Source organism: Crocodylus porosus, unplaced genomic scaffold, assembly GCF_001723895.1.
Source record: "Crocodylus porosus isolate Cpor-Errol unplaced genomic scaffold, CroPor_comp1, whole genome shotgun sequence".
Classification (NCBI taxonomy): Eukaryota; Metazoa; Chordata; order Crocodylia; family Crocodylidae; genus Crocodylus; species Crocodylus porosus.
Genome location: NW_017728949.1, coordinates 9100843 through 9124487, shown reverse-complemented (window position 1 = coordinate 9124487; position 23645 = coordinate 9100843). Strand labels below are relative to the sequence as shown.

Genomic DNA, 23645 nt, shown 5'->3' with positions numbered 1-23645 from the left:
AAATTTCTTTACTGTCCGAGCCCCCAAGGTCTGGAACAGTCTGCCAGCGGAGGTGGTTCAAGCACCTACATTGAACACCTTCAAGAGCAAACTGGATGCTTACCTTGCTGGGATCCTGTGACCCCAGCTGACTTCCTGCCCCTTGGGCAGGGGGCTGGACTCAATGATCTTCCAAGGTCCCTTCCAGCCCTAATGTCTATGAAATCTATAAGGCAGTTCACAAATTATGGTAAGGGGAAAGAGTGACTGGCGTTATATTATCATTCATGAGACAAATTTGAGGATGGACTCCAAAATCCAAATTTGCCCTTAATTACAAATAGGCATCCCTCTTGACTAAAAAAGGACCACATTTTTACTTGGTATACTCACTGGACTTACCCAACTATAGATTTGAGCTGGCATTTTTACTAATGTCAAAGTTCCTTTTTTTTTTAAAGATTTAATCTTTCTCTCTCTCTCTCTGAACCAAACACCATTTTTCACTTTCCCATTTTTCTTCAACAGGGTCCCTGTAACAGAGAAGGCCCCTCTGCATGCACATAGAGGTGCAATGGGATCTAATGCACAATCCACACAATTGCATTTCCTGCCATGCAACATTTGTTCCATCAGCTGCAAGTATCTCAGCCATGATTACGCCTGGGTCACAGCCAGGGCTGAGCATCATCAGCAGCATGGGATTCCCCTGAGGCTGGAAGATCACAGCAGCTGCAGTTTCCCAGCTGCGGGGGCACAGACTATACATGCAAATTAATGGTGGATATAAATCAGCTATGAAGTTATAACCCATTTTCCAGCAATAACTTCATAGCTGGTTGGACCTTTTTAAGGCACCATACTTAATTTGCACATGTAGCCAGTCTAAATTACAGTAAGTGTGCAATTAGCCAAGTAATTGAATAGATGTAATGTGTAAAGGAGGCCTAACCAACCTAAATGTTGGCCCTGTGTTGCAGCTTGTAAAAAGAATATCCACTGTAATGTTAAATAATTTCTTCACATTGCTCTGCTATTCCACTTATTTTACTGGAGGTTCAGGTAACATGACTATCTTTCACAACCAGATTGGGCTTTCATTCATTGCACATGCAGTTTTAACTACTTCAAATCATTATGAACCGCCATCAGTTGCTATGTTTCCACAAGAATATGTTTAACCCACACCATGCTAGGTCAGATTAAACTTTCCCTAAACTAAACAGAACAGGAAAATCGGTTTCAAAGAACAATAAAGTTAATTCTGCTGGCACTGGGATCATCTGATTTACCGATTTCACTGCAAAGCTGGGAGCAATCTTTTCATTTATTTCCATCAGTTTGTTAGTAAATAGGTGCCTGTCCTCTGTGGCCATGATGGATTCAACCGAGGTGCCCAGGACCTTCACTCCATACTCCTGCAGAACACCTCGTTTGAACAACTCCACTCCTGAAAAGAGAATATGGTTAGAAAATTGTGCAAAGAAGAAGTGTATGGAGATCTGGACCTCTGGCAACTCACATACATGACCTCCTCATCAGAGAACCTTACTGCTAGCAGTCCATGTTAAAGCTAAGAACCACAACAAACTCAGCTTTTAGTCTCCCACATTCAGAAAAGCATACCTTATATTTAAGGGAAAAAGAATATTTTCCTGAATCTCCTGTAAACATTTATACCTATGCTAACAGAATGCAAAACCACCCCATCATTCTGAATGGGGAACATTTTACACACTTTCCCCATCTCATTTCCACTTCTGGCTGTGCCCATTATTATATTCAATAGGTACATTTTAGTTGCTTCTCATTTTGATAGATACGGCCACTATCTATCTTATATATATGTCTGAAAGTGAATTAGGAATTGTAGCTGAGACGTTCATTTTTGTACAAGTAGAACCAACTATAATAAGTGTAAAATTCAGCTACAAAGCCAAAACAATTCCATGATACATACCACAGTTAAGAGCTGTCTGGCCGCCCATGCCCAAAATTAACCCGTCTGGCCTCTCTGCTTTGATGACCTCTGTGACAAATTGTGGTGTGATGGGGAGGAAGTAGACTGTGTCGGCCTGCTTTAAGCCCACTTCATTGGTTTGGACTGAGGCAATATTGGGGTTCATGAGAACAGTTTTCACATTTTCTTCCTGGAAAATGAAAATTGCCATCTAAATATACTTAACTCAGAGAGATGAGCCAGAAGAAACAATAAACCAACAACTGATAAAGAACAGCACAATTAACTGAAAATGATGCCTTTTATGCCACACCAGGTCACAGAAACTAGAATAAATTTCAGTTCTTTGAGGACCTGGCTGCAGTGGACTAGATATCTGTCTTAGATAACCAACATACATGCCCAAGGAGCTCTTATGTGGTAAACCAGAGCACAGAAGGAAGAAATGAAGTTTCCCAAAAAAAGTCTTGCCAGGACATTCTAAGAGTATGGACTGTGTTAGACCCATGCGGCACCCAATGACTAGGGAGATGATCCAATTGCTCAGAGATCCAGTTGCTCAGGAAGCAAACAGCAGCACACATTGCTCGACAACAGCTTTATTCAGAATGGAGACAGGTTCAGGCAAGCTCCCAAAAACCCAACAAACCAGGGAACAGCATCGAACATCAGTTCTTTCCACATTTATACACCTCGGTTCATACTTATTAGCATTTACTCCACCTTGGTCCCTCCTTTGTTCCATCCATATCTCCTCCTATCTCAAGTTCTGCCTCTGTTTACTGTTTACTCCATTAGCATGAAATTGCCTATGCATTTTATTAATTTACATGTCTTTTTTTTAAGAGGGCATGTCTAAGATGTTGACTTCACTTCTTCAGTCACTGGGCGGACTTTTACTAAAACCTGGAAGCTTCTGGAGGCCTCTTCACCAATCACCATTCACCTTTTTGCATAAGATTATCTCAGATTCTGTTACCAGTTACATGTTGTCTTTCACATTTCAGTCTGGTTTTCAGTTCCAGGTTGTATCATCTTCTCATTTCCAAGGTTTCACCTCATTTACAGCACTCAAGCTTATACAGACTCACTTGAAAATGGTTGACACAGTTAAGATGGTTACTTAGCATAAGCAAATGGATGACTTAGCATAAGGATTCATAAGTAAAATCTGCCTTACCTCCTAATGATACATAATGAGCTATATATATCTAAATTTTACAACACTACTATATTGCTAAGAAAATGCTTGCAGCAACATGCAAGGGAGACATGCAGCAACTGCCCGTAGGTGCCACCAGCAGTGTTGGCAGTGCCTTTTTGCAGGGGTTGCACCACCATGTGAAGGGGTGCACGTGCACCTCCTACACATCACCCCTGGTGAAATTGAAATGAAATGAAAGGCTTCAAAACAGCTTTGAAATGAAATGACAACACTCAAAATGTTTTGAAAAATTCAAAAAGTTTCGAGTTTCAAAGCTGGGCTTGCTTTCAGCTAAACTGAAACTAAGGAGAAGGAGGGGAAAGATGGGGGAAGGATTGCTTTGATATTGACATCTACCTCCCAGTTTGATTCCCCAGCTCTCCGATCACTTCCTCCAGCTCTCTGATCATTCCCACAGCTCTTCCTGGGGGACACAGGCCCCCGATCTGCACACAGGGTTTCAGCAGGCTGCTGCTGCAGCTGCAACCACTTGGTGCACCCTGTGCTGAGCGCTGGAAAGACTGCAGCGCTTCCACTGGCCCCAGCTTGCAGCCTGCTAAAACCTGCCGCACAGATCCAAGGCCCATGCCCCACAGGAAGAGCTAGGGAAATGATCAGAGAACTGGGAAATTGAACTGAGGACTGGGAAAGCAAACTGGGGACTGCAGAATTGAGTCAGGAGCTGGTGGAATGTTCAGGTCCCTGAACTTTCCCCAACTGTCTGATCACTTCCCCCAGTTCTTCCCAGAGGGCACAAGCCCTAAATGATACAGAATGACATCAGGCTGCTACTACCAGCTGAGGATGGCAGCGGCTCTGGGCTATTTCCCCAGCCAGCAGCAGCAGCCTGCTGAAACCCTGCATACAGATCTAGGGACCACGTCCCCTGGGAACAGCTGGAGGAATGATCAGAGAGCTGAGGAATTGAACCGGGAGCTCTGGCTGACAGGTGAATGCACCCCAGCTCCCAGACGGTATGCGGCACCCTGCCAAGCCATGCTGCATCTGCATGATGGTGCAGCTGCCACGCAGGTACCAGGTGTTGCGGAGGGGGGCAATTTCCATTGCCCCCTGCTGCACAGGAGGACTCTGCCACGAGTGCCCAGAAGCCCACATTGCCACTGCCAGAGGCAGCGAGTGCAAGGCATTTCTTTTTTTTTTTAAAGCTCCACACACCAGCTGCAGAGCATGCAGATAACAGCATGCTGCTGCTGCTGGCTGGAGCCAGTGCCAGCACCCAAGTCTGCCCAGCGTAGCCTGCACTGAGCACTAGGAAGAACCCAGTGCTGGTGCTGGCTTTGGCCTCAACTGGCAGTGGCACCCTACCGTCATCCTACACGCAAATCCAGGGGCCCGCACCCCCAGGAGGGCTGTGGGGCTGTGCCAGACTCCTGCCGGGGGAAGTGGGCCCCCAAATCTGCATGCAGGTTTACAGGACGTTGCCACTGCCAACAAGTGATATTAGTTTTGCTTTGAAAAGTCTGAGATGCAGTTTCACAAAAACCCTGCACCTATCTCCTTGAAACTTGACAGGACCCGTGACCTTAGAAGGGGCTACCATTCCGCCAATTTTCATCCAAATCGGACAAGAAATGACAAAATTATAGGCATTTTCATGATTCCCCATTATACTCTATGGGCAAAATGTTGAAATGCATCTAGACAGTGTCAAAACAGCGAAACAGTTTCAACTAAATGAAATGGAACAGTGCTTCAAAACAGCAAAAAGGCACACTGTCCCTTCAAAATGGCAAAACAGAAGTCAAAACGAAATGATGCTGTTTTGCACAGCTCTAGTACTTATCATACAAAGGCCTATTCAGTTATCTGCATCCCTGCTACCCTCAACACATGCATCTGTGCTATGCCATTGCCATCTTCAACTTATAAACGATTTGCAATAATGACCTACTGGAATCACTAGAAAGTTTTTTTCCAAACAGAATCACAGAATCAGTTTATTATCCCAAAGCTTATCCAAAAGAGAGAACTGACCCATTTCTGTGCCGTTTCTCCAGAATACTGACATGATTGCTTCAGCCAGGGGTGACACATAGGGGGTGCCCCCCTGAGATCACATGCACCCCCTGATCAGCAGTGCTCACCGCTTAAGTGATGAGCAGGGGGACAGGTGGGACCCCCCCCTGCAAGTGCCAGCCAATTGCTGCAGCTGCTTCCCCCTGCCCCCATTCAGCAGGATTAGCTGCAGGGGACCCCCCCCTCCATGGTTGGTGGGACTGCACCAGTCGCCCATGGCTTCAGCTATATACTGAGACAGTGAGCTCACCAAATCATGGTTTGAAATAAAAAATTTGGTCCTTTTTTTCTCCTTTTCATAATCAATCTGTGAGCATGCTGGAATATGTACATATTTGTATAATCATCACAACTACTCGACAGATTGTTTGTGGAATGAATTTATGGCTTGCTTGCCTGGGGAGCTGCTCATATATTATTGATCAACTAAGTCACACACCCTGTTTCTTTTGTCTTACCCAGATAACTTAAAAGACATCAATTAGACCATGCCAAAAGTTTCTGCTGACACTCCTTTTTCCAGTGGAAATTTGGTGTTTCAATTTAAAAGCTTTTTTCCTTGGGGAAAAAAAAGTAAAAGATTTAAAAGCTGAAGGAAAATGTTTGGGATTTGGGGAAGCAATGGAAAGCCAATACTTTTCATATGGTAAGGTTTAGGTTTTATGATCATAACATATTCCTTTGATGATTTGTCCAGAAGCATTTTTCCCTATTTTTGTTGAGATTTCCATTGAGCAGGGTAGATCTATAAATTTCCTACCAGTTGTAATAGCTGTATATGTCAGATGCTTCCTTGTCCTTTCTTCTGTGCCAGCATGTCAACAAGGCCAGCTTGTAATAACTAGACAGATAATTAATGAGCATGATTAATTTTCACTGGACTATGCTTATTTTATTATTATTGCACCCAGCTTCCTGTTGATTTTTTTCAAATGCCAGTAATTTTCTGTTGTAACCAAAACCATAAACTCTTCATTGCAAGGACTGCCTCTTAATAAGTGTTTTTATAGTATTTAGTATAGTATTTTATAGCATTTAGCCCTGAACACTGAATAGAGATCTTAGGCATTGCTGTAATACAAATAATAAATTAATAATAATATTGCTTCTTTGTTCTGTTTGCATAACTGTCATATTTATTTAGAATAGGTTAGTGAATACAACAAACAGTAAAACAAGGTTTTTAAATGGCTGCAAGCCTATTTGCACTGCCAGTATTTACAGGTACTACACCTCATGGCGTATTTGCTTTCCCTGAACATTCATGCAAGCAATACTTAATTGTTCCAAAACTTCACAAATGAGGCCCTAATTCAACAGGAGTTTAAGTTTAAACTAACCTGTGAGAGAGAAGGATTTTTGCAGGTGATATTTTTGTTTGGACCACCTACATGGTTAGGACAGGCTTATATACGCTTTTGAATGCAATGCATTCTTCAGGTCTTTATCATGGCTACAAATTCACTCAATACGACTTAGTTATGCACATACCTAAGGGATGGATTAAAACACAGAATTATTTGTCTTGTTGAGCTCAGGCTTAATAAACAGAAAGGGTGGGCAAATCAGTGTCTAAATTATGTTGTTTTAAATGGTGAAGTGAAAGTTTGGCAAAGAAAGACCTTTAGCCTCTCACTTTCTCCTTGTGTTACCTTCCCCCATTTTCTGCCACCCACACGATGTAGTTTTCCCTTGGTGGGTGATGACCAGCTGCCTCATCTTTGGCATGCTATTGTAAATCACCAGTGCCGGAGGCAAGGTCAGGGAGAGCAAATGCTGCCTCTGGAATGGCTGATTAATGCCAAGATCACAACAGCTGGCTGGTGGCAAGAAGAAAAAAGGGGTATTCTAGAAGGTCAAGCTAGCAAAATTTAGGACAAAAACTACACAGTACAGGTTTCTCTTGCTTTATGCTGTACATGCATTCCTCGAAAAATGGTGCATAACTCAATTTCGCATAAAGAGAACCCACTTTACAATGCAACAAATAGGGATAGGTTCCAAGACCTCAACTGTACTGATCCCCAGACCCATTTCTACCACTTTTACAAGATACTTTTGGTATTCAACAACAGCAGACAGTACACACAAGCTCAGGGCACTATCATTATGGGGATGGCCAGAAACACATGTCGCAGCCAACGCAGGAGGAGCACAGGAGACTATATTTTGGTGTGTGTCACTCCCACAATGCACCGCACATAGCAGCTGACTGCTGGCTTCCACCACACCGATCGCATAAGAGTGAATTTACCTCACATATAATGATTTTTTGGTAAAGAAAGGGTCATCACATAAGAGTGAATTCACACGTACAGAACCCACATAAAGCGAGGGAAACCTGTAGAACTAAGTTTGGAAGACGGAGACAAAAATGGTGCACACCTTTAAAATTCAAGATGCTATTTGTACAGAGACTACCCAGGTCCAGGACTCTCATCTCCTGATTTGGTATTGATTAACTGAACATGTGAACACTTTACACAAAATGCTAGGCTTGGCAATGCAGATTAATAAAGCACATGTAAAACAATGCTTTACAACATTTGGGGTTCAGTTCTCAGTTACTGTAAGTCTCACCCTGATGCAGGAGTGTAGGATGCAGGATGAATCAAATCTATTGGGAAGGAACGTGGGGAGATATTTAAGTTACCTTTCCTCTTTCCTGATTTTATTTTAACTTGGGGGCTTGAATTGCCGTGACAACTGAGAGCAGTTTCAGGGCTTCTCCAAACTACATACTCTGCAGTCAACAGCTGCACCGGCTGTATATCTGGCAGTGTCATGAAGTCTCCATTTTTTTCCAGATGAGTGTGTGAGTGACAGAGGTAGAGGAAGGGAGACCTGGTTACACTGGCCTTATACTATATGACAGTAACCCTGTCATATAGGATTCTGCTTCTTCTAGTTCATCTTCAGCTACTTTGCAAAGCACATTATACCCTGATTTTAAAATGTATCTTATTTCATTTACAATAAACACTATTTTAGTTGGAAACACTAATAGGAGAGTGCAAACAATTCATAAACAATTTCACCAAAAAGCATGGCTTTTCTATTCCCTTATTACTAATGACTTCATCACATTCATTTCCCACTAGCATTTCAATGAATAACAATTTATCTGCAAAAGAGCTGAAAAATCAGACAAGTTTCACGAACTTGGATGCAAACTACCCTTTGTCACACCATTCATTTACAAAGTGCATTGTTTGCCATTCACTATATTCCCCTTTTTAAAAATTACAGGTATTCTATTAGAGAGATATAAGCAACACACATCACAATGAAGAGCAAGGAGTCAAGGACCAGGACAATCCAAAGGATAACATTCAAATTCCAACTATGCATAATTATTCCACCCAAGAATCCATGCTGCAAACAAACTCAGATCAATGGGCCAACAATTCACCAATAGAAAAAAAAAGTCATAAATCCACAGTTTTAGAATAAGCAAATAAGTGATCATCTAAGTTGCAACAAAGGAAAAAAGTTGAACAACATTCTTGTGTGTTATCTCACCTTCATGGCTTTAACAGCCTGTGATCCAGAGTAATCAAATTCCCCTGCCTGCCCAATTGATAGACCCCCAGATCCTAGGATGAGAACTTTGGAAACCTGGGGAAAAAGTATGCAACAATTAATATGATTTTTTTAAATGCTACAAAGCATAGGAGTTAGAGCTTGGAAAAAAGAACCTTACAGTATGGAACAATGTTGAATTACAAAAAGAAACCAGAAGGTCTAAGGAAAAATGAAAAGCCACCTTCAGAAAAACTGCAGCTTTATTTCCAGCTTCACAGGAAAAGTTTTATTGAACCCATCACATGTACATTTGGCTAAAGAAATGCATACACATTAAGTTTTGCACAAAATACAGAATAAATATATTGATTATTTTATTTCTGTGTAGACTACCGTGTTTCATTTTGGCTTCCCACTGCTCTGTTTTATATTTTTTATTCAAAGCCCTGCTGCATTTGAAAGGAACCATTTATTATAACATCCTGCTCATGAAACAAATAACTTATGTGCTGGCAACACAGCTTCAGTTTGATGCTAGACTCGACTACAGGATGTGCCTTGGGACAGAGATCTTCGTGATAAACATGGATTCTGTTTTAAGAACATACAAAGACATATACACAAAACCTGCACATAGGAATAGAAAGACTTAATAAAAGACAAAAAGAAATCTATAATGGAGCTTCTGTGAGGGAGTCCCATACTCCAGTTTCCCAGCTACATGTTCATGCAAAGCATTTTCTACATTTGAGTTAATTCAAGTCACAGCTACTCAGTGACCGACAGATAAAAATAAAGGTCATTAATATACTGACCTCAACTCTAGAAGCAGTAGCTCTGGCCTTGGGCAGCGCTGAGGCAATGGTAGTACCTTTTCCCTTCTTAATCAGTGAAATAAATGAATCGAATAGCAACTGGGAAAGATAAACACATATTTAAGCACCCAAAATGGAACTAAACAAATTATGGAAGTTAAGGAAAAACAAACTTGCTACAGGCCAGAGAGTTAGGTGGTGTAAATCAGCTTAGCTTCACTGATATCAGCATCTTTGATTTATATTAGCAAAAAAATTGGCCCTATATTTCTAATTTTCATCATACTTTTTGACCTAGCAGATGAACCTAAGTCAAAAAAGTAAGAAAGCCTCAAGAAAGAGAACACAAAGAAAAAGCACTTAACAAATACATACACAGTTGAATATATGTGCTAATACATAAAGGATATATGAGTTCAAAATCTAAGTACTGTACACTTAACCAGACCAATGGAGCTATGAAGATTTACACCAACTGAGAAAGGGCCCTGTTATATATATTTATAAACAGTTGTTTGTTATTAACCTGAAAATTGATTGGGCACATGTTTGTCCTTCAGTCAGACTGCAGATCTCTAAGGATATACAGTACGCTATAAAATGTGTTCAAAACAATGAAACTGCATGGCAGCTTGGAAAGAGAAGTCTAAGGGTGGCTTTTAAGTTCTCTGAGATTCCCCTCTGAAGTGGTAAGAACTTCCTTGCTACTGAGAGATTCACTTTGACACATAAATGTAACATTAAATTATATCATTTCTAAACACTCTTTCTGCTTCCTTTCCCTACAGGTACCACATAATATATTTATGCTCAGACGTTGTTTTTCCTTGCAACGTCCCCAGCTGCTTAGTCGTATTCTGTGACTATGCAACCAGTTGCTAAAGAATTTGTGTGAGATCACAGAAGAGGGATTAACATTTCATTTCAGCTAGGAGAATAAAGGTGAATGAGTATGAATCCACTTACATAACTCCACAATTACAATGTTTAGAAGTGGAACTCAAATGTATTAAAATGTTAATAGGTTTATTAGAAATAGCATCTAGATATTTTTTTGAGACAGAAAGTTTCTTTTTGCAGCCATCACAGGTTCAAGAAATTTCAGCCCAGTCCTGCTAAGATTTAAGTCCGCAAACAATATTCTGCACAGAAATTATCCACTCACACACACAAAAGGTCCCACAAGGACCAAAAGCATGTACATTGTCCAAATATTTTCTACTACTCGTGTGAATAGAGTTGATGGGAGTTGATTTCAATGAGCTTTGGATTGTGTTAAACATGAGTAAGACTATACAGGATTGGGACCTTTACTAAGGGCCTCACTTCTATGAAAACAGGATTTAAGAGCATCAGTGCATAAAGATTTTCACTTTACCTGATCTATACTCAATGCACACTCCTTCAGCAACTCCAAAATCAAACTAGAATCAATCCCTGTACAGTACCTCCGTGTCCGTTGGCCCCGCGCTGGCCTCTGGGTAGAACTGTGCTGTGAAAATTGGTTTGGTCTCGTGCATAATTCCCTGCAGGGATAGAAATGGTTGCCTTAGACACCTTCCTGGTAATGAGTGAAATAACAGAGAGCTACTGCTTACCACCCTGAAGGTATTAAAGGTCAAGAACCAGTATGCTTTTAGGGGATGCTGAGTTGAAACTCATTTCATTCCAGGTCTTCAAACAATGTTTTATCCAGTAAGCCACTGACCTGCTCAATCTTTACTCACGCTACAGCGTCAGTGTAGCCCATTGGGTTGTGTGCAGCTGAGAAGCGAATGCTTTAAAGTGTTATCGAATTGTAGGCACTTAAGAGAAAAGATATGTGAGGCTCCTTCCACACAGAATAATAGAGCAGGTGGGGGGGAAAATATACAGTAATAAAAGGTCACCCTGAAGGAGGCTGGAGTAGAAAATCTGCATTTACTGCCCCAGTCTGGCCTCAGTCCTGCTGGAAACAATGGACCAAATTTATCTCTGCTCTAACTCTACTTTCTTTTCTTGTTTGAGTTGAATAAAAATGGATGTCACCTAGTCTCTTTAGCACAAGACAATGCAACAATTGTGGATGCTGTGGAATGTGATTGAGGTCAGGTTGCTTCTTTCCCAGGCCATTGCTAAGATGGGACAAGTAGACCACTGTGCTGGTCCCAGGAAAGCTGCAGAATTGCCCAAGCTTGACTTGAAGCCGCTGTTTGCAGTTTCAGACAAGCTGGAGTTGGAGGCCTAAGACTTCTCTTGTATGGCATGACAATCAGGAACTGAATTCTAGGAGACAGGATTGGAATGGCTCCCATGACAGCCATTTCTGCATGACTAGTGGGCAACTCTACTAGGTGGAAGATGAGAAGCCAGAGCTTCCCAGAAGGAACCAGAAGGGGTGGAGAGAGGGGGAAAGAGTTCAACAAGTGCAGGCTCCATATCTAATCACTTAGGTGGAACAGCAAGATTAGATTCCAGCTGCATTTACAGAGCAGGGGTGTTGTTCAGGTCAGGGGCCAAAAATGGCTCAGAGTATTGGGCTCTTGGCTGAGACGGGGGGAGTGATAGGTGCTGGTTATGATGCTTTCCTATAATTAGCGTGGAATGAAGAACTGAATTACATGTCATGAAATAACCATGAGGAGATAAGAGTTTCTCTGAGTTTACCAGCTATTTCAATATATGTATCTTTTCAAATGTTTAGTTCTGAATTAATATTTGGCATCTGCATTGCTTTGCTAAGCTCTGGTACAGACTCTCTTCCCTGATGAGATTAGTGCAAAGGAACTTACGTGTGTGGCACACCCGGACACAGGCATGGGTGAACAGAGCAACTGCCTGGGGCCCAGATAAAAAGGGGACCCAAAAATGGATGTTTTTTTTCCATTGTCTGATTATTATTATCATTATCTCTGGCAAAGGTTGGGGGAGATACTAAAAGTTCACCTGGGGCCGCCAGAAGTCTAGGTACAGTGCTGATGTGTGGTTGTCAAATTCTATTTCTGTGAATGCTTGTGCCATCTGTACCAAAACAGCGAAGCTCCTCGATAGGCTCTAAAGGCCAGAACACTTGCAGAGGTTTGGGTCTACAACTAAATGGAGATCCTATCAACTAAGCAATACATGTAGATCTAGAGGTCTCTAGTTTAGTCCCCACAGAAGGACTATCCTGGGGCTTTACTCCAGTTTTCCACATAACTCTGAAGTTTGCCTCCAAATACTTCCCCAGAAAAGTTTCTCTGCTTCAATCTCCATGAAAACAAAAAAGGGGGAGAGCAAGCCCATTGTAAAGGTGAAACAAACAATAACAGGCTTTGAAGAGTTTGTCTCTGGGGGTTTTTTTGAAGAGGTTAGGAAGGGGGTTGCATTATTATTCTACCTCTAGTCAGAAATTTATTCAAGGAAGGACAGCACCAGCTGGCAAACATACATACATATATTAAATTCATCTGCTGGAAATGCTTATCCTTAGTTTGGCTTCTCAAAAGTCTATTGAGTTTATATTAGCACAGCACAGCATTCAACCTGTCAGGTTTGATGTGAGGTGGGACTAATACAAGAGGACAGGGAGATTTCTCCCAAGAGGAATTATTTTTTTAAATACCTATTTTTCAGCAGTATTTTTGAATCCACAGGTCAATGAAGACTTACAAGAGGCAGCTTAATCTAGCAGGTAGGGCACTGAATGGGGGTCAGGAAGTGCGGGTTCTGTCCCTGCTCATCCGCTGACTTACTGGGTAATTTAAGCAAGTCACTTCTGTTCTCTCTATTTTGCCATCTTCACTCCTACTCCTTGTCTAGTTAGATTACAAACACTTTCAGGCCACTTATGCAGTGTCTGGCACAATAGGGCACTGGACTGGAGATATAGGCTGATATCCATTAAAGGTATTAAATCAACCTAATCTTTATGGGGCAGCACCCCAAAAAGCTTTGCAAGGGTCTCTGCACTGATTCTACAACTTGGTTAACCGACTGTGTGATAATACAAGGGTCACTGCATTGATTTACTGCCTTGCCAGCTGAGAGAGCAGTACCACTGAACACAAAATATAATCAGATAATCAAACTGACAGGAAAAGGGTTCTTATGGAGCACCCGCTCATGATGTATAACCAATAAAATTGCCCCTCCAGATAGAGCAGGCTTGAGCAAGATATCCGAGTGAAATGAACAACGGATAGGGGACACTATCTAAACCCTTGCTTGAGTAGATATCTGGAAAGTTTGCACCTACCTCATTTGTTTGATCATTGGCATTCACAAAAAGGGGTTTCCAACCAGGAGGGAGGGTGCTGCTGTCAATCGCATAACCGTGATTCTGAGCAGTAATGAAAGCCTGTCCATTCACTGCACTCAACACGGGTTGATTCTGCCCTCTGATGACAGATAGGAAAAGAGGAAAGGGACAGAAAGGTAAGGGATAAAAGGAACAGTGCACTTGAAGAGCAGAAGAAAAACACTGGAGTTAGTATTGTATGGTACTTAGCAAAAGCAGAGTGCTGAAAATTCCCATTATACAAGTGCACAATTAGCAAAGCTAACAGAAAGCCACAAATCCTTCTTCCAGCCAGCACCTAGCACAAGCAGGTCTGACAGTTCAGAGTTTATAGCTACCCAGCAGCAGCTGTTCAATTGCTATAGCCAGTATCACAATCACTATGATAAGACAATAAAGTTAAAACAGAGATATCCTTTAGCTCAATTGGACCATTTAGAACAAATGGTTTCCAAGTGGCCTCAAAAGGAACAATTTATTTGGCAGGATAATTTTAAAGGAACAAGATGAATTGCTGTAAAAAAGAAATAAAGGGTATGACCTCATGGCACAACACAGCGCTGTTCAGAGAAACCCATATTAGTTTGGGTACTAGAAGCAATACAGTCCTCTTAGCATGGCATTCCAGCCAAGCTGAGAAGCAAGGTATACCAGCCCAAGTGGGTTATATCACACCACCACAGATAGGCTGCCTCCAATATGTACGTCAACTCATTCAGAATGATCTCAGTTATCTCTGTGTGACACTGAACTGTGCCATGTACATATGTCCACATCACTAGTACACAGGCTCCAACAGAGTCATGTTTCTGCACACTTCAGAAGGCATGTTAAGAAGTAAGATGGAGAAAGTGTATTTTGTATAGGAAACAGTAATCAGTGGAATGTCTATAGTAGGATACACAAAATGTGTCAGTTTTGTAATCTGACCAAGACACCAAACACAGGTATTCCCAAATAAAATAATGCATGGCTCCAGCCAACATAAATAGCCATGGAGGATGAGGCAACAATATCTTTGAAGATATTTATATCAACTCCATCTTAAATTTCTTGGACACAAAATGTACAGTGTAAGGCTGCCATATTTGGGTGCCTGTACATTAAGTCAAAGTTTCTTTTAGTTCATTATTTAAAAGAAAGGATTCAAATAGGAATATCCTTTGGGCCTGGCCCTCTTAAGTTAAAAGGGGATCCAATGAACACGTGAATCTCTGAGCAGAATATAGAACCATTCACAGCTGAACACTACAGGCCACCATCTACTCTTCACTCTGGAAAAAAGAGCTGCACTGTGGTCCTTGATTTCTCAGCTTGCTTCACAACTCATCTCATGGAAAGAAGGGTGGGAAGACAGCCCATCTGGCACCACAGACATTATAGGTTGTATTAGTGATGAGGTGGGAAAGGCAAAATGTTGATGTAGCACAATTCTTTGCAGTATGTTGTCTTACCTGTTGGCCATGGGCATCTTGTAAGATGTAGCTCCAGCTGCCACTCCAGTTATTAGGTTCCCCATACTGACCCCAAACAATGGCACCTGGCAATCACTCTCCAAGACCTAGATGGAGAAGATTTTCATCAACCCAAGAGTGAGATTCTTGCACCATCAAATCTTCCAATTCAGAGGTAGAATATATTTATACTCATTAGCTTTGAACACAGTGTTTCAATGGAGAATTAATTTGTTTTTGGCAACTTACACATAAAATAATTTAATCGGCTTATTGCTGGGCTAGTGTTTCCTATATGCTCCTAATTCACAACAGGGAATATAGGGCCCAACATATATTCCTAGCTAGGAGAAGTGCTCCAATCCATCATCACACCCCTCCTTTGTCTGTATGGAGGTCATTGCATACAGTGGGAATGGAGTGGGCAAGATGAGGAGAAGCCTACCCAAAGAGGGCATACAGAGAGATCAGCTATGGTTCCCTATGGGCCAGCCTTTAGGGAAGGATACATGACTGCAGATGCACTGTCTTTTTATAAAAGTGACTATTCATATACTAGGGCCTACTACAAGTGAGGTCTCCAGTCATTGGAGCTAACAGTTTAAGCAGACAGAGACAGATGACAAACTGGAAAAGTAACAGGAGTGAAATTTCACATGACTTGTTAGTACACACAACTGCTTAAATTTCTAATCTATGATCCACTTGTCTCCTTGAGAAACAAGCAAATTATTGCATACAAAAGCCTTGAGATGAATTCATGGATATCATTGGTTAGAAAAGTGCCTAAGGGCACACACTTTACCTTCTTGACATTCTGGATCAGTTCCTGTGCTTGTGTTGGATCCCCAGGGCCACCAGAAATAAAGAGCCCATCGTACTCCATCCTGGTGAAGTCATGATTCCATGGAACCACATGCACCTCTGCTCCCCGCTGCAAGAGAAACCAAAGAGGCAAAGAAAAAAAAAAGTTTTTAATTAACTTTCCTTCTTACATAGTGAGCCGATTCTAACTGATAACAAAAAGCCTACCATGCATATTCCATGGTGCACCAAAAACAGCCCAGCATGTCAACATGAAGACTCTCTTTTACAGTTAATAAATTAACATTGTATTAAACATGTGGTTACCTGGTCAATACAGGCTAAAGGCTTCACATTGACAGTATGAATATCAATCCCGTTACCCTGATAGCGCAGATTCCTATCACTTTAACTCTAAAGGAGTCAGGTTAAAGCTCTCCTTCACTGTTCAGTCACTACCTTAGGCCAGGGATGGTCAATTACTTCAACTGGAGGGCCACTTAATGAGTTTCAGTGAACTGTTGAGAGCTGCAAGGGTAGTCCCACCCCTTGACAGGTGCCCAGCCCCCCTGGTCACCATCTTGGGACCAGGAGTCCTGCCTCTAACCCCTGATCTTTTCCACTAGAAGTGCTCCCCCACTTCCCCCAGTAGTGCTCCATTTGGGAGGGAGGTTTGCCATCTTGAAACCAGAAAAAAATCAAATTATATACTAAAAATCATACATCTACTATAACATATATTAATTTTATTTCAAAAAATAATTTTGTCCTAATGTGTGTGTGTTTGTATAGTGTAAATAGAGGTGATTGCATAATAGCTCAAAATGAAGTCTTATTCTTGTATATTGTGGGGGGGCATAGGGGTATGGGTGGGTATGGGATTTGTTGGGGGTGAGTGAGAGTGGATGTGGGGCAGGGTGTATGTGGCTGTGTGAGGTTTGTGGGGGTATGGGTAGGCATTGGGAATGTGGAGATGGGTGGGTATAGGGTTTGTGGGGAGCTGTGGGTATATATGCAGTGTGGGGCAGGGTGTAGGGGTATGTCTAGATGTATGGGGTTTGTGGGGAATTTAGGTAGGTGTGGAGGGTGGGTATGGGGATTGGGTGTGGGGGGGGTTGGGGATGTGTGGGTGATTGTGGAGTTTGTGGGGGCCTGTGGCCATGGTGGGATTGTGGGGAGTGTAGAGGTGGAGGGTGTGATGGGGGTTGTAGCTGAGAGGGTGTGTGGGGGGAGGTGCATATATTTGGCAGGATGTACATGTGGGCTCCCCCCTACAAAATAGGCCCCCCTCACACATGCTCCCCATTGTGCACAGCTCCTGCTGCCAGTGGCAGCAGCAGGCAGGAGGCCCTCAGGGCACTCACAACACACAGCAGGCTGAGCCCCCCTCACCTTCCATCGTGCAAGGCTCGCATGCAGTTCCTGGATTCCCCACCCAAGCCCCACGCTCCCAGAGGAAGCCACACACAATGTAGCCAGCAGTGTAGGGCATCGGGTTCAGCCAGGGCAGTAGGGAGAGGGGCAGAGCCAGCCCAGCTCCATAGTGTGGAGTTCCCCACTGTCCCCCATAACCTGCATGTGGCAGTGAGCAGGGCTGGGCCACTGGCTCCATCACACAGGGCTCCCCCCAGAGGCACATAGCTTGGGAAAACCCAGAAACTGCATACGAGTCCTGGAGAGCTCCGTGTGATGGAGCCAGGCAGACCCTGTATTCCACCAGCCCAGGCTCCATGCTCCTGCTGCCTGACCCTGGGCCCCTGCCAGCCTTGGCCCTGTGACACTGGCATGGGACCTGTACTCCTGCTGCCAGCTTGCTACTGCTTCCCACCTGCCCACTGCCACTTCCCCCACCTCCCCGTCACCACTGACCACCATCACTTCCTTTCTTTCCACCCACTGCCACTGCTGCCCCTCCCCTGCCCACCACTGCCACTTCCCTACCTGTGAGGCTGGGGTCAGGGGTGTCCTGAGGGCAAGGGTGAGAGCACAGCATACACTGCCCCCATAGGAGTGGGCTGGGCTCAGCCCCATGTAAGCACATATGGGGCAGCCTGGAGTCAGGCCAGATACAGTGAATTGGTAGGCACCTGCCCGTGGACTGGATGAAAATTGTCTGGTGGGCCGGATCCAGCCCACGCGCTGTATTTTGCCCACCCCTTCATTAGTCACATGTTTCACTATAACTTGGTAAGTAGTGCCATTGATGACTCTGGACTTCAAGGTATTGAAACTACTCAAGTACTTCCAGAACACATATGCACCACAAGTAGCACAGCAGCCTGTGTGTGTGGCCCACAGCAGACCACGGAGGGAGCAGGCAACATAGCAGCAGACAGGGCACAGAGCAGAAAATAGAGCAACAGATCAGGGAGGGAGCAGAAAGTAGAGATCAGAGTAACACTCAAGGAGGGTGTGGAGCCCTCCACTCTCTATATCATCCTCCTTTCCTAATTCTAGTTCAGTGAACTCCATTTAGACCACACATTAGTTCTGCATATGAGGAGAAAATGCAATGAGGATTTGTTACAAGCAGATTTGTAGATATCTCTGTCAAATGATCCTGTTTGGTAAACAGTTTATGTTGAGATGACTTTCCCCAGTGTTATCCTGCTAAAAATCTTCTTCTGCTAGAAATGCTCCTTCCTTAACTTTCCAGCTGCTTCCAGCACCATGTACAAAATTAGTATGGTTCAATATTACTCAACTTTAAAATACTAAGTCATAAGACTGTTACGAAGTAAGTGTAGAAATGCAACCAGCAATAGTTCTGCTGTGCTGCATACAGCAGACTCTCTTCCACAAGAGACACAAAAATCTAGAGTGCAACACAAAAAAACCCTGCACCATGTCAAAGCATGGTAACCTAACCATCTACATGACCGAAGAATGACTTGGGGACTAAGAAACCTAAAGGAGGAAAGGATACCATCTTAATTCCTTCTGTGGGGAAGTAAAACAAAAAACTGCTAAGGCTACAAAGCCAGCAGGTCAATTATAGCAAAACCTTGCAAGAAAAAAAGGCATTAATGTAAAATATCCTGCTTTTTTGGTAATTCAGTGCCAATTCTTGCTTGGTTACTATTAGATAGTGGCACATTCTTTAGTGAAAATACTGCTGTCCTGCTTTCCTGCGGGTCCTCTCCCTACCATCCTATGGACCTTCTTACAGAGTTCAAAGAACACCTGACCCTTTGGTATTTTCTAAAAAGAGTGACCTCTCTCAAAGACAGCATTTACATTGCAAAAAAAAAAAATAACAATCCAGGTAGAGTGAACACTGAACCAATATCAGTGACAAGTTCCCTGTAACAGATATGGCTAGTCATTCTTGCCTGATAGCAATGATTCAGAAGACTCTAGAGGAGAGAAGTAGAAAGCTCTAACTTACCTTTACTAGCAGACGGATAGCATTGTGTTTTAACCCGCAGTCCACAGCTACAACTTTAATTGGATTTCCGTGGCCATATACTTTGACTTCCTAAAGGTAGGTTTAAAAAAGACAGACATTACTACAAATCCCACTTAGCAGAGAGATTGTTAACCAGTGGGAAGTGACTGGCACTAAACAATCTATTTGCAAGGAAATCTTAGGAAGTGTTACAGAGACTGATATTTCATTCATTTTTTAAAAAGGAAAATATTATAATGCTGTTCCAGGAATAGCAATGAAGCCTAAGAAACTGATTGTTTCTACAGTTAATGATCAGCATTTCTGTGTTTTGGCTCATTAGTGGCAAGTAAAAACTGAATTCTTGAGAAATACTGCTTACTTAGACACAGCAGTAGAAAAAGCCAGTGCTGGACACACTGGGCAAGATTGTCAACTGGCCTCACTCTATTATGCCATTATAGAGTGAGGCCAATTTACACCAACTGAAGATCTATCCCATTAGACTTTAAGTACAGTCAAACCCTGATAATGTCACATATGTAGGGAGCTGACAAAAGCCTGTGATATTAAGCAGAGTTGACAATAACTGGAGTCACACACCAGTTAGCACTCACTCATGTTCCTACTGATTCACAACAGGCACTGTCACAGCCCTAAGGGGCTAGAATTTATGCCCTTATTCCTTTTGTGTAATTATGTGAACTTATGCAATATCCACCCATGGTACTTATAAAATGTCTATCATAAGAAATGAAGTAAAAAACTATAAAAATGTGCAATGTTAAAAACTTGTGCACTAATTCACTGAAGGAAAGAGAGGCTTTATTGCCCCCCAAAAATAAAAAGTAGGAATGCTTAAGTCCCACCCACTTGCCCCTTTGCTCCAGTGGCACCATGCCTGGGCTTCACTCACTCTCTGAACTTTTCATTCGTTTTTTTGTTCTATTTGTACTAAAAACTATGCTACATGATAAGAACTCATGCCCCTAATGTAATTTATCTATGACATAAACTGTGTGTGTATCAGTAAAGCCTTAGCCAGGCCACACTCAGGCTCTGGCATTAACTTAAATTCCCAGGCCCTGAGCTAGTACCTGACAAAACTATGCTACAATTATAAAAAAAAAAATCTTAACTTTCTGCAATCACATATCTTTAGATATGTTTTTCAGCAAGGCATATGACTTCGCCAATAGCTGTCTGCTAATTGTTTTGACCTTGAAACATCCTTCCATCATTGTGACATTAAGCAGTAATTTATCCAGCACAGAATGACTAAGTTGTTGACATTAAGCCATTTGTGCCAATGTCTGGAGTGGCAAGAAAAAGAGGGCTTTTTGTGTCGTTATATGTGGAAGCCAGCCACTGAAGACAAAAGGCTTGTGTTAATGAACAGGACAGAGTGAGAAGTGATATTATCCAGGTTGTCCTGTACCATTTTGATCCTCTAATGTCAGTGGCATTACATTTCAGCCTTACTATCTCACTACACATGCCACTTTATCCTCTGGTTTCAACACAGATGGAGTAAGATAAAACTGAGTCATTATATGTTATATAGACCCCCCTCAAAACCACAGATTTACTAACAGATATGTGTAGTAATGCTCTAAGTGTGTTTGTGGAGCAGCTATACTGAAAAATACTGGATTTTTTTTTCTTTATAAATGGAGTAACTGTGTCAGCATCCAGCTGGGATGATTTTCATCAGGGAATGTCCACAGCATCCTTCTTCCTTGCAGAAGCTAACTTCCTTGTCATCCCGAGCTGCACAGAGCCTCTGACAGCTGAGGCTTCTGAATGCACATCAAACAAAATGGCTTTTCTCTGTCTGATACACCACTGAGCAAACTATTTTTATTTTATTAAATAACCGCTTTATATCAACTTCCTTGGCACACAGATAGTTCACAGCAGGAACACTTGTGGGTAAAATGCTAAATTTTATGTTCATGCTGTCTGGCACTGGGTGACAAACGGAAACTTTTCATAGGTGACCTGCCACCAGCAAGGACGAAAGCATCATCTTCTATAAAGGGACCTGAACCGGAGTGTACTAGGAAACTGTAAAAGCCATCTCCCTTCATATTATTGTAGCTTACCTCTTGTTTAGAATGAGTTTAAAGAATTTCTTAAAGAAAAACATCCATATATTATTAAAAAGAACAAAGTTTTAACATACTATAAGGTAAACAGTAGCATGTCTTATGCTAAAATTGTTTGGAAGTCCCTTAGTGGACTGACAATTAGAGAAACTACTCAGAGTTCTTTTAACCAAGGATGAACCTAAAGCAAAAGCTCTGACCTGAGCAGCTTTGGGAAGTTCAGATGCAAATGTGAAATGTGTAATTTAGAACAAGCTGTTGTATGCAGTTCACCAGTAAAAGCAAACTGCTCTAGGTTGATTTTGTGGCCTGCAGGTACCACACCCATTAACCATTCATGCTTTTCCTCTGTCCATTGGATTAGATTTTTGTGGACAAAAGTGACTTGACATTCTTGAATGGTTAAACATATTCTGTCTGCTCATAACTTGAATCTCACTCCCAAGTTACCAGCAAAAAAAAAAAATCTCTGAGCAACTCCCTGAAAGACACAGTTCTACTGACACAAATGTCCTGTATAAACATCATCAATAAAGCAAGAACTTACTGCATTAGCACCAAAAGGTGGGAGGGGAAGTGGGGTGGGAAATCTATCACTTCTAATGTATCATTGATAAAAAAACGCTAGTCTTACCGCAACCTGATTTACATGAAAAGAGCTGTTTGGTAACAGATAGATTATCATGTCCAGTAATTACCACCATTGAACAGTTTAGTTAATTGTCAGCTTTATTTGTGATTCTTCTTTTTAAGCCTATAAAATGAAGTTATAAACATAATGAGACCGCAGAACCTCTGTTAATCTTATTATATCTCCTTTATGGATGCTATTTTCTGCATCTTTATAGTAATTCCCTCTTGGTAATGGGAAAGCTTATCAACAGCAACCTTACCTATTACTGATTTATGGCTCAAAACGGCTCCAGCTGGTACTTCGGGCTTTAGCTTATGAAGACTTCAGTGGACAGTACTCATTAGCTTATACACTAAACAAGTGCCTGATCCAAAGCTTAATGAAACTGATTCCATAATTCAATAACCTCAAGAGAATCTGAATTAGACCCTAAAGCTAGATTTGCAGAGATGCCTAATTCATTTTGATATGAGATGGTCATCCAAAATCCTTAGGCAGTTTTGCCATCTGAATCTGAATGATGCTGGGAGGTCTGAAAATTCACTCTTGGATCACTGGTCAGTCTGTTCAGAATTGAAGAGGTCCAGGTTCAAACTGCAATATTATCAGCATGTTAAGAAGTAACTCTTGGAAGTACACAAGAATAAATACTAAGCTTGAGAAACCCAGGAATGACACAGACTGCAACATGCTCCTCATCCATGTGGGCACAAATGACACCAGCTCAGAGCAACCCCAGGTGGGCTATAGTGTCTACAGGGCTCTGAAGGAGGGGCTCAAAGGGTTGGGAGTGCAGGTAGTTTTTTCCTCAATCCTTCCAGTTATGGGTCATGGGCAAAGGAGGGATGCATGAATTGATGAAGTCAATAGAAGACTGCAGCACTGGTGCTATCATGAAGGCTTCAGCTTCTTTGACCACAGCACTGCGCTTCAGAGATGGAGGCATGGGTCTGTTGGGAAGGGACAGCCCCCATGTCATTCCAGTGGGGAAGAAGCTCTTCTCACCCAGAATGGCTCACCTACTTGATAAGGCTTTAAAATAACCTCACCAGGGGATGAGCGGACAACCACCAGTGAAGGCCACCAAGCGACAACCGCAGAATTAGTAAGTCATGCAGCACAAGGGACACAAGTGAATTCCCCACAGACCTCACTCCTACCTCAGCCCAGGGACAGGATTCTTCTAGGGGTGCTGGGAAGCCTAGAACCTCTGATGGCAGGCTTACTTGCCTGTACACAAATGCCAGGAGCCTGGGAAACAAACAGGAGGAATTGGCCCTCCTGCTAAATAAAAATCAATACTCTCTGTCACGGAGTGGGAACCTACGAGTGGCCGTGTACTCGCTAGCACCCCCCTGCCATGTCAATTAGGCAATCCAGCACCCTCGACTCGCCCGCCACGTCTTTGATCTTAGGTTCAGTATGGGAGGCTGCCTACTTGCACCTATGACACCGCACTGGTATTACCTCCGTTCCAAA

General features: G+C 42.4%; 1 protein-coding gene across 1 annotated transcript in view; it reads right to left on the bottom strand.

Moving 5' to 3' along the window:
• The window catches only part of CPS1 (carbamoyl-phosphate synthase 1), a 146687-nt gene that overhangs the window by 83201 nt on the left and 39841 nt on the right, over nt 1-23645 (bottom strand). The window contains exons 7-15 of the mRNA XM_019554534.1: nt 19425-19514; nt 16038-16166; nt 15233-15339; nt 13737-13878; nt 10969-11046; nt 9521-9619; nt 8703-8798; nt 1940-2129; nt 1272-1429 (exon numbers count right to left, since the gene is read on the bottom strand). Of these exons, the coding sequence (XP_019410079.1) occupies nt 1272-1429; nt 1940-2129; nt 8703-8798; nt 9521-9619; nt 10969-11046; nt 13737-13878; nt 15233-15339; nt 16038-16166; nt 19425-19514 (1089 nt within the window). The remainder of the gene's footprint in view (nt 1-1271; nt 1430-1939; nt 2130-8702; nt 8799-9520; nt 9620-10968; nt 11047-13736; nt 13879-15232; nt 15340-16037; nt 16167-19424; nt 19515-23645) is intronic.